This window comes from Lonchura striata, chromosome Z (assembly GCF_046129695.1).
Source record: "Lonchura striata isolate bLonStr1 chromosome Z, bLonStr1.mat, whole genome shotgun sequence".
Taxonomy (NCBI): domain Eukaryota; kingdom Metazoa; phylum Chordata; class Aves; order Passeriformes; family Estrildidae; genus Lonchura; species Lonchura striata.
In genome coordinates this window covers 76,779,363-76,791,641 of record NC_134642.1, presented here as the reverse complement: position 1 = coordinate 76,791,641, position 12,279 = coordinate 76,779,363, and the positions used below count along the sequence as shown (strand labels likewise).

The 12,279-nt window shown below is 33.8% G+C and overlaps 1 protein-coding gene across 10 annotated transcripts in view; it reads right to left on the bottom strand.

The window, feature by feature from the left end:
• PAM (peptidylglycine alpha-amidating monooxygenase) overlaps nt 1-12,279 on the bottom strand; it is a 121,103-nt gene that overhangs the window by 37,436 nt on the left and 71,388 nt on the right. For all 10 annotated transcript variants that reach the window (XM_021543985.3, XM_077789994.1, XM_021543987.3 and 7 more), the window contains exons 6-9: nt 9,349-9,434; nt 7,623-7,706; nt 1,207-1,255; nt 668-735 (exon numbers count right to left, since the gene is read on the bottom strand). In XM_021543985.3, coding sequence (XP_021399660.1) covers nt 668-735; nt 1,207-1,255; nt 7,623-7,706; nt 9,349-9,434 — 287 coding nt within the window. The remainder of the gene's footprint in view (nt 1-667; nt 736-1,206; nt 1,256-7,622; nt 7,707-9,348; nt 9,435-12,279) is intronic.

Below are 12,279 nucleotides of genomic sequence, written 5' to 3'. Positions count from 1 at the left end.
AATTCACTAAACAGTTGTAGTCAGCTGAGCATTTGACCACCTCATCATATTTAGGCAGCTGTGAATGGGACAAATGATGCTCTTGGTCATGTGCTTAAAAATTTGGTGTAGCAGAGTGCAGTCAGTGTCCAACTTCCTTAAAACAGTACATCCCGTGCTAGCTGAAGAAAGGATTTTGGGAGTTTCCAAGCTGAGTTTTAGATAAAATTCAGGATTCTGAACAGAAACACTTTGGAAACTTTTTATTACAGGTTTGGGTTTTTTCCTTACTGGTAGAAATTAATTATTTTAAAACTGAATTCTTAGTAGAATCACAAAAGTCATGAATGACATATGAAGAAGAGTCCAAAGCAGTTTATGGCTTTTTAGAGGGGAAAGGAGGAATTAGAAAAGAGGTAGGGCATTTTTTATAAAATAGAAGATGAAAATAAATTAAATAAATACTCATTATTATTTGTACACAGTGTTCATACAGCACTGATTGCCTTCACTGATGATGATAGTCATAGGAAACAGGACACAATCTTAACTTTTTTCCCCATTTGTTCAGTCAAATAAATAATTTGTCCAACTACATATCAGCAAGCCACTGTCAAATTTTCTTCCACAATAAGCAAGAATAATAGATGCTGAAATCATATAATCACTTTGTGAAATGATAATTCACCTTTCTTGCCTGGTGGTATGACTGTGTTCACAGACATCATAAGATACATTCCTGCAATCAAGGGCTGCCTGCAAAGGAAAATCCAAGTTCTGATAAACAAGTCCTCTGTAAAACACAACTGCAAGTGACTTGTTATGCAATACCATTTGATATCACTGATTTCTAAACATTGGATTACATCTGAAACAGGTCTCCTAATAACAAAGTTATTTTGCAGCAGTTCCCCCTGCCCTCTCTTTTTTGTTACCATTTCTAAAGCATTTTCTGCAAAGTATGTGAAATAGAACAAAGCTATCATCTGTATAATTGCTGTTCTCATCTCAGTTTCTAAACAAGAAACTCTTAAACTCTATTAAACCAGTACTAATTTCAGCTGTGTCAAGTTTCTTAGCAGAAATGAAATTTTTTGCCAACAGATGACACAATTTTGTAATTCTTAATATTGTGAAGTACGTATTATTTTTATTTCAAATGTGTCTGGTGGAATCCACAATTTCTATTCCAATAAAAAATAGGTAAGCATTTTTAAAAATACTCACTTTTGATGTGTCAGATGCAAAGTTACACCAGAGCAGTCCTTGTGTTTATCTGTACAAATTGTGAAAGTTTCATCATTAGCAACTGAATCCCTGCAAATTACTACATATTAATAAGATTTTTCTGCTGTGTAAAAAATAAGAGACATCTGAACAAGTTTTAATCTTACTGTTTTAATCTTACAATTTTACTGCAGTAAAATTGCTATACTGTGGAAATACTTCTGAAATTTGCACCAACCTGATCATCTCAGCACTGCATTTGTAGAAATCCTAATACAAAGAAAAACTTTGGTGGATGAAAACTACAGTACTAGAAAATTTAGATCTTTATGAGTTAGTATCTGGGAAATGAAATAGTATCATGTTTAGAACAATATAAAAAGTAGTTTTGTTTCAAACACATTTATATTTTGATCAAAGTTATAAAAATGAAAGGTTTGTGAAAAGCAGTAATTTCAGACATTAAAATGCAGCTGCCAGAAATCCTTGTAATGAAAATCAGCAGATAAACTGGATATTCCAACACAGACAGCAATTCTACTTAAAACTGGATATCCTAGAAGGTGAGTAAAAATAGCTAATTAATTTGTCAGTGTACTGTATCATCATTAGCTGATATGTTTGACATTTTAGTTTAAAGATCCAGTCATCTTGACAGTTACTAAATTATAGTTGGCCATCTGGGAGTTCAATCTTTGCTCTTTTTAAAGCCAGTTTCTTTTTCTTATATATACAATAATAGCTGTAGTTAGAAGATGGATCTAACTCCAAAGTAAGTAAATGGGACATCCTGAAAAAATATTATCCAACAGTATATGTTTCAGGTAAGAGATCAGAGTATCTATAGTAGCAAGTGGTAATTTCTGGGAGTTTTTCCTCCCATAATAGCTAGATTCCAAACTGAAAAAGTAATGCATTTGAACAGAAAAAAAGGATAATGGCCAAAGTGGGACAATGCATGGAAACTTGATAGATTAAAAATGGTCAGTTCCGTTTTTCAAACATTATCTATTTCAGTCACCCCATATGTCACTATTAAGGGATAATACCCAGTTTGCTTTTCCCCATCACTCATAGTAGAATTTACAAGAATTTGTTTTCACTATGTTCACAAAATAGATCTGTAAATTAAGGTATGTGTTATTCAATTGGAATAGCTCCTAATACAATTTCACTGCATTGTCATAATGCTCACTATCATGGCATCTACCAATTCCTAGTTACTCCAGTTCTGCACATCCCAATAAACACTTCTGGATTTAAAAATCTGCATCACTATACCACAGTTGCACCTCTACAAATAACAACAAAAAAAGCTAAGTCTTCACTGTACACAAAAAAGAAAAATAAGAACAGTAGTTTTTTCATCATGATTACTTACAAGAATCAAGACTACAAAATCAAGAATCCAAAAGTACCAAAAAGACTAAGCTATTAGGACAAAAGAAGGGGAATGGTAAGAAAACATTCAAGAGAAAAAGAAACTAAACTCCTTTTCAATGGTTTTAGAAAAAGTTCAATATATGTATATACTGTTCATCCCCATCCCTGCAGGCAGCTTCAGTTATAATCCTAATACCTCCATGTTTGCTACAAATGTCTTTTTAAAGTCTCTTTTGGCCCACTCTCCTAATTTTAAACTATTTTTTTCTTATTTATATAACAGAGGTGATACTTCAGAAATCAGTTTTTATAAGTCTAATATTGTTAGAACTCTGCATTACATGAATTTCAATGGAAATTGGAAAATGCTTGCTTCCTCTTAGAATATTATTACTTAAAGTAATAAAATTTAAATTTTTAAAATGCAGTCAGTCATGTTGAGTTTCTTGGTTCTGGAATTTTAGTTGAAAAACATCACCATTCTATCTTTTGAAAACAGCTGCAAAATTATGCCCAAACTATCAAACTAATTTAATATTTGAAAAATTTTGCCCTTACTAGGTCATAGTGATAAAAGTAGCATATAGAAGGAGGAGAAAAAAAACCTTGACTATTATTTCTGTTTGGTAATATTAAAGTATTTTGACACAATTTGAATTTTCAGAGCATAGAAAAAATGCTGATTGCATTTTCATCTAAAGAGAGCAATTTCAAAATGAACTGAAGATAGTTGTAAAGTTGCTACTAATTATTACAATTGCTACTATATAAGACAATCATCTAAATCAATATCAGAGAAGCACAAATTAACTTCTGGCACAAGAATCTGATCTACAGTGCTGTGTTGAGAATAAAATAATAGATGGATACATTAGTCTAAACCTTTCAGAAATTCCTACGGCACTTTATAATTCTGTTTGTAGTAATATTTAGCCATAACTCAACTAAATGTTTTTTAACAACTACAGAGGGATGCTGGAACTGATGTTTCCCTGCTTCTTCCTCCTTCAGTTCACCTCTTTGAAACACTCAAAGCTCTGAACACTTCACCAAAGAAGGCTGACAAGTTGTGTTCTGCCTTTTGTGCTCTGTGCAAGTATATGACAATCATATTAAATGTTGGCTGCCTTTATTTATCCATATCAAACAAAGCCAATGGTGCATGTTACACTGGTTTCAGATTTTAAGGATATAATGTTTAAAAACTGTGCATGACAACATTGCAACAGTCATTCCAAGTTTAACTGCCAATAAATGTTGAAATGTTTTCTAGGAGAAATATCTCAAATACTAGAAATACTCAACAGTTTTTCAAATTAAATACTCACACCTGATGTGAAGGCAAATCCTAAAAAGAAACACTCTCCTTCTGTAAGCTGATTTTGCTAAGACCTCTGAAGCAAGCCTGACAGGCTTTCTGCTAATCTCTCTATCCAGATCTACAGTCCTGAACTCTTCAATTACATGCATGATAATCTGCCACAGAACTGTCCTGAACTCTTCAATTACATGCATGATAATCTGCCACAGACATTGAGCCTTCTAGGACTTCCTAGATACTTAAAACTTTATGGGTTTTTTACTCATAAAAACAAACACTCTTCAAAACCTACTTTCTTTGCACTCTGAGTATGGGGATAATAAATTATTGAACACTCTGCTCAAACTATTTATTCAGCTTTTTCACTGCTCTGTTTCTAGTATTTCATAAGAACAGAATAACACTCATTCATGGTGACTAGAATACGTACAAGCTTCCATTGCACAGAGTGGCACTTTTTATGGAGCTCCAAACCCCTTGTTACTTCAAAGTCAACCCTTGATTTGCACCAAAATCTCCACATACTGTCTCAGAATTGGCTTTGATCCATTAAAGGTAAGAAGTATCCTAGCCTCAAAGGTGAGCACAATCCCCAGTCAGGGCAATTCCAAAGCTAATGCCCATGGGGAAGTAATTTTGTAAAAGTTATATTTATTGAGCAAACACACGCAGCACAAGAAATGAACTTGAGGTCCTAGTAAAGAATGAGACAAATAATACTGCATTTAATATTGGTATCTAATAGTTGGTATATAAAACTTAATTTGTTTTTTTAATGTAAGTCAAGGTGCTTGTACTTGCTGATCTGTTCACTCATCCAATATCAATTCAGCAAAATTTATTTTTAAAAGTCTAGTATGAAATCTGGAAGGAAACTCCCCAGTGACATTTTCACAACTTACTTTCCAGACAGAAAGGAGACAATTGTTGATCCTGGTTCAACATTAATTTTTTTAACAGATGAAGACCTCATAAAGGTCACAGAGGACTGATTTGCTAAAAGAATATAAAAATATATCATAGCCATGAATCTCTGTGAATATGAAAAGCTAATTTTATACAAGACATTGGCATATTCAAGAGAATGTCAAAGAGAAGCACATCAAATCTAATGTTCAGAATAATATTCAGAGTAATGTTCAAACTACCATATACAACTCACATTCTTATGAGAAAACAGATCTTTTTAAGACATCTACTAACTTGGTGGCCAAAACTAATTACTCTCCCCAACCAAAAAAACCAAATCCTAAGAAAACACTAAGAACCCTACACCCTACTGAGAAATTATATATTATTATATGCAATGTGGGTAACATAATTCTTGCAGAGAGTGATACTAGGGAGAAATAAATCTACTCAGTGAAAAGCTGGGAGTTAAAAGAAGCCGAGAATTCAAGAATGCACTGTTCACTGTGCAAGAAGAGAGAACAAGAAAGGGAATGAAAAAAAAAGCCAAAGCTCAACAAAGATGAAAGACATCCTCATAAATTTGCTCCAAATATATTGACAAAAAATTATATGTTGCTTCAAACAATGCAATGGATAGAAAACACATACAAAATGTTCAACACATACAGAATGACAATGTAAAAACCTTCAGTTTCAGAATAGCTAAAAGACCTTATCAGGTCTAAATAAGGTCTAATAAAGTCTAAAGACCTTCTAAATACTTTGATTCTTGGAGATAACAATTATATTCTTACATGTGCTGGAAAGGACTAAAATAATAATATGGCAGATTAGAAACAACATTAGTCTTTGTTATACAAAGGGAAGGAAAAAGAAAAAAACATTCTAGGCATCAGAAAAATATAGTATTTTTAAAAATTCAGATTCAAAGGTGCTTACATAGAATAATAAAATGAGACCAGGATTCCCTACAGCCCAAGGCTGACTGTGTCCCTTTATAGACCTAAAGATGGCTAGATTTACTTTAATTTGAATCTTAACTCAAAACACTTATGAGTATATAAAAAGACAGACAAATTTCTGACAAGTTTTTATTTGTTTACTTGTATCCATTATCTAGGCATAATTCCACAATAATTTTTCCTTTTACAATATAAAAAGTAAAGAAAATGAAATAGAGAAATCAATATTTTTCTAAGATAGCTGTTCACATATTTTTTTGTAGAATGTATTTTTGGTTCTCCAGACTAAATTTTAATCTGTTTACTTTAGACAAGGTACAATAAGTTTTATTCTGTTATCTGAGCGTAAAGTGCATATCTAAATATGAATTCTTAACTCAAGATTATAGGTAAGAAGGGATGGAAAGCAGAATTATTCTATCTAATAAAATGCCCTAAACCTTCATAGTAGTGTTCAAAGATACTCAATGCAGATTTTTTAACTAGTTGCACAAGTTTTTTTAAATTTCAGGAATAACCTAAAGGGATTTTTCTTGTAATTACATGTCTGTTGATAACCACAGATATAAGAATAGAGTCAAAGCATAAGAATACAGTCACTGAAGGTTGTATGTAAGCACATGCAGTTGTTGCAATTCAGAACAGAGGATAAATGATGAAAAGCTGTCAGTTAACTTGTTATGCTTTCAGCAGTACATCAAGGATTCCAAAGCATTGTTCAGAGCTTACTATTGTGACTTACAAGTAATTACAAATATAAAATATTTGACTTTATGTAGTAGTTAATTATGTATTAGCAACCAATTTTACTTCCCATCAGTTCTGGAGGGAAAAAATGCTGTACATAAAATCATCTACTCTCATATTCAACTCTTCTAAAAAGACTGTTTTTCATTTAATTTAATTAACCACATATTAAATTAATTCTGTCCAGCAAAGGACCACAAAGATTATGAAGGAATTGGAGCATCTCTCTTGTGAGGAAAGGCTCTCTCAGCCTGTTCAGAGAAAGATGGATCTGGAGGGAGGGTGCAAAGAAGAGGGAACGAGGCTCTTCACAGTGTTCAGAGACAGGACCAGAGGTGATGGGCACACGCTGAAACACAGGAGGCTTCTGCTGAACATAAGGAAACTTCCACTGTGTGAGTGACCAAGCACTGGCAGAGGTTGCCCTGGGGTGCTTCTACCCCTGAATATACCTGGACATGGCCTGGGCAACAGGCCCTGCTTGAGCAGGGAGGGTGTGGGCCAGATGACTTCCAAAGATTTGTTTCAATCTCAAGTATTATGTGATTCTGTGAGACACTCAATGGCAAGAATAACCATATTGTTATGCTTGAAATGAGCATTTCATCATAAAAAAAAAAATCAAAAACAAAGCCAAACAAACAAACCAAAAAGACACTGTCTCCATGAGTTACATTTTTTTCAAACACAAATACTGTGACTAACTGGCCAGTGAATATTATCTGTTCACAATCTACTCAAGTAAGATGACAGGTTAAGTGTGTTCACACCTATTTGTTTCAGCTTCATTAAATAAAACACTGAATTATATATGAAAATCCCAAATTTCTCCCTAAACATAAAATTATTAATTTGCTTCTTGATCACTTTAAGTAATCTGCTTCACAGTTTTTGAAGAAAAAAATGGTGTTCGCCTTTCAAATATTTATAGATAAATTACGTTTATGCAGTCAAGTTAATACAGAAACTGTATTCCAAATATGCCCACTAATCTTTGCAAATGGCACTAACAGAAAAATTCTTTTCTACAGGTAAATATTTTTGATGATGTAGCTGATACAATTTACAAAACAAATTTCCAAAATGCATACCTCTAAATGCACTAACATCTCCATAGTGTACCTGGAGAACAAAGTATCTGCTACCCGTTTCTCCTCCAACTCTGAATCCAACACCTAAGAGAAGGAAAATGTATTGTTTTCAGTAAAAATAAAATGTAAGACGATTCACCATCACTGACAATATAAAAAATACAAATTACTTTACTGGCTAAGAGTGAAGGGGTAGAAAATTTCAGACACCACTGAAGAAAACTTTGTCCTAAAACCCAGGAAAACCACTAGCACATAATCCCAAACAGACTAAGAAGCTAGGACTATAACTTAATTATGAAAAGTATCTGCTTTATGCAAAGAACCCTCTCAATCAAAGAACATTAATACAGATTTTTTAAAAATCAAAAATAAAAATGAAGCCTTACTGTCCATGTAGGATTTGGTGGACCTTTCATTTATCATATAACCTCTGCATGATACAAACTAATTAACACTAACTTACTAAGAAGAGAAAAGGTCTGTCGTAAAATACTTTTAGATTTAAATTAATATTATATGCAGAAAAAACCTTGAGGAAATTATACACCTATGTTACTTAATGAGAGAAGCAAGCACAGGCACAAAACACAACAAAGAAGCTTGTAGTATTTTGAAAGAATGAAATTGCAAATTATCACATCACCAAAAAGGATTTCTCTAAACAAATTATACAATGAACATTTTTCAAAAGAAGCAGAAGAACAATTTCTTTGTATTTGGTCAGAGAATCCCACAAAGCCACCTTATAGATGGGACTGCAGCCTCTCTGTGCACAAATGAGGCATCTTTATGAATACTCCCTAAAAACCTTTTACTTTTGCACAGCTTGCCAAAGAGAAAAGTATTAATAACTGGGATTTAATAGCAAAAGGTCTACATAATTCTCTAAGTACAAAACGTCTACAGAATCCTCCATGTAACATTTTTTTTTTAATTTGACATTCTGATAACCAAATCAAATAACAATAATGTTGGTAAGTGTGTAAATGGATTATTAAAAAAACATTTTCATGATATGCCCCAGCTATGAAAATGGGCAGTAAAAGATGAAATAAAAAATACTTAGAATTCAAGATATTTTCAGATCAAGGCTATACAGATGGTAGATATTTCTAAGACTCTTAGTGGTAATTACAAAGAAGCACTTCAACCCATTTTCCAGACATACCACTCCAAGTAGCTTAAAATGTTTTGATTTAATTCAGCAGGGCTGTCTATTATACAAGAAAATGAGTATACAAGCATGTTGCTCAAATGCATTTAAAATGAAAAACACATTAAATTCTCAACATATACTTTGAACAAGAAAAATTCAATGCTTCAATTGAATTTATTTGTGTATTCCTAAACAAACAAAAATATTTTAATGTTATTGGTGTGCTACTGAAAGATAAATAAATAGTAACCTTCTAGTAACACATAGTAGGAAATGCAAGATTAATGCTATATAAATATAAACAGTATATTATGATACTTTATCGCTGCCTTTTTTACCCCTATAGAAACCCATAATGGTATAGCAAACAGAATGACAAAAGCCCACAAGTGTATTAACTAGCATAATATATTTCATAGTTAATTAGGTTGATGTTTATACAGTTTCTATCAATTAGACATAATAAAAATATTATAGGATGTCCTCAGATATTCCAGGTTCTTACTTCCATGCCCTCCTTTTACCCCTGCCCCTGCACACAAGCATCCCATATTAAAGGGCCAATACCTTTGGGCAGCCTGGTGGGTGGAGCATTTCTTGCCCAAGCATACAAAATGTTAGATTTATCTTTGCATGTTCCTTCATCACAGTCCCTAAAAACATGAGAAAAGAAAAGGAAATATAATTTTTAAAGTTTTGAAACCAGAAAACAGCAAGTGAGTTACATGCAAAACCACTAATTTTAAGACAAATTAAGATGGTTTTTTGAATGTATGCTGATTAAACACAGTTATTTTAATGTAGATTGCTCTCGTGGATATTAGTATATGTTCCACCTTCTATTATTTCCCTCCCTTTGCATTAAGGCAGTGTTAGACAGTTCTGATGGGCCCTGTCAGCCTATTAATCAGTGGTGGAAAAAATTAAGGAATATTTTATGGTAATGAACTGTATGAAAATTTCTACATTAACTCAAGTGATACAATGGCTGCCACATTTACACAGAGGAATAGGACTCATACACAAGCAGAAAAAAATCCCCACAAAACATAAAATTGGTTGTTTAAAATTAATTTTAAATAATTGTCAAAAAAAGTGACAGGAAACTGTATATGAACCCATATATAGAAGGCACTCATGCCCTGTATTTAATGCAAGCTTGTTGCTTTAAGTTAATTCTTATTCCATTGCAAGATTTCTTGTTTTTCAAAATAGAAAAATCACACACATACACACACACACAAAATAAACATACATACATACACACAAAAGAAACAATCACCAAAAAGATGCTAAACAAAAACCCAAGGGAAAACAAAAAGAAAAAAGGAGGGTTTGCCAAGTTAACAGGCCAGAAACAGGTCACACATGTTTACCGTAACAGAGCTTGAGTTGTCCCTAGCCTATGCAGCTTGCAGGTGACACTGAGAGTGAAGAATGAAAGATTCCCAAAGAATGGCAAATTCTAGGTACCTTAAATCTGCAAGAACTGGTAAACCTCAGGCAGAGACACTACCAAGTCTAAATGGCCAGACACAGTTGTACAGACCACACAACGCACCTGGACCACATCCAAGAAGGCACTGACTGCCATACGGGGGTGTAAGCTGCATGATGATACACATGGATAATCAAAGAAGGGACCCTAAGGAGCTTTCTGAACACCCACCTAGAAAACACTTCTCCCTCTTTATCCTGAATTAGGGAAAAGGTTTATTTACGAGGTGTAGTCGTACCTTCTTCCAATGGCAAAGCATCCATGGCCCTGAGCATGGAGTGTAGGTGCACAGCATGCACAGGTATGCTTTAGAAAGCTTCACCCTGAAACTAGTCAGACTACACCAACAGACTCAAGCCAGATACAATGAAGTTTGGAGTCTATGCCAGTGTTTCATTCTAAGTCAAAATAGTACAGGCCCCGCACTGTTTATCACTGCCTGTAAAATGACACTTGGGAAAACATTTGCATGGTTTCAGTCACCTGAAATTGTGCAGAAAAAAGAGTGCCATACAGTGTGAGGAAGAGTATGAACACAAAAAAGATCAGGACATCTAGCAGATGCAGCTCGATCATGTTTCTGCTGAGAACAGCTAAGCCATATGTGCAAATAATAATGGTGCTTTCCAGGTATCTCTCAGAAATAACCAGCTCTTCTGGCACGTGTATCAAACCACCTCAGCAGGATATTGTGCATTTCTTTCATCCCAGTGAGCTTTATTGCAGCCCAGGTAATGTATTTAATTAGATTGCAGAAGCTCTGCCATAATTATGATAGTATCAACACACTACTTCTTTTTTAGTAGTTGTACTCACAACATGCCATTTCTATACCTTCATAACTAACAGTTTTGTCATCTTCCCCTTCAAACATCCCCATGTCCCAAAAGACAGTCAAAACTTACTTCAAGGTAAGCGATATGTTTTGATGGATGCAGCTGCAACTGAAAATTATGAAGCTTCCCACTGCTACTATACAAAAATCCCAAAAGACCTCATGGATCTAACCTAGTATTGAGCTGCACAATTTGGGAATGTGTTGAAGAGATTGTTGAGGAAGAATGCCAGAAGGAACTACAAGCACAGTCACAGCTTTACCACCACACTTTGGGCCCAACTGCCTTTAATTTATACCACAGTATTACTAAGAACATATTAATTAGGAAAAGGCCTTGCGCTGGCTGCCTCAAACTTGCTTCCAAGAGGCTACCAGAATGGAGGTGGAAGACTGCAGGGGACAAAGATGAACTGGTCATTCATTTTGTTTAAAAAATGGTCAACAATCTCATTTTGCCATCAATGATAATCTTAAAACATTAAGTTTTCAGAAAAAAACAAACCTAGGAGATTGCAAAGAAGAGGTAATAAGATAAACAGATTGAAAAGCAGGGAGCTAGTAAAAAGTATAAATTTAACTAACAAAAAAATCACTGCAAATCATTTTAAAAGCTGAAAAAATCATTGAAAAATAATGTAAAGCTTCTTTACATACAAAAAATGAGATTCAAAACTGAATGAGTGACACAGAATACTTTAAAAATGGACTATAGCTGCATATTACACACTATTGTTCTAAAAATTGATTTTGACTAAAAATTTGAAATGGACTGGGGGAGGAGAGAGCTTACTGATTGCTTCTTGGATCTTTGCAGTTTTTTGCAAACTCTCCTGGACTTCCCAAAGGCATTTTCCCCAGTCTTGGGTAAGCTCAAGGGCTGTTTTTATTAATGGCACTGGGGTTTTGACTGATTACCTAGACTGAAAGTAAAATTTTCACTATGTCAGTCAGACCAGTATTTGGGTATCCCTTTAGCACATTTGCATTGGTTATGGTAACAAATAACTTCTTTTATGTCTTCCTCTATTACACTGCACTACTTAATACTAATCAATACTTTAAAAAAAATATTTATACTCTAAAAAAAGGGTAATTTAGATAATTGAGTAAGACAAATCATCATTTTAGCTCTTGAGTGTTGCAGAACATTCTGGGGCAGAGG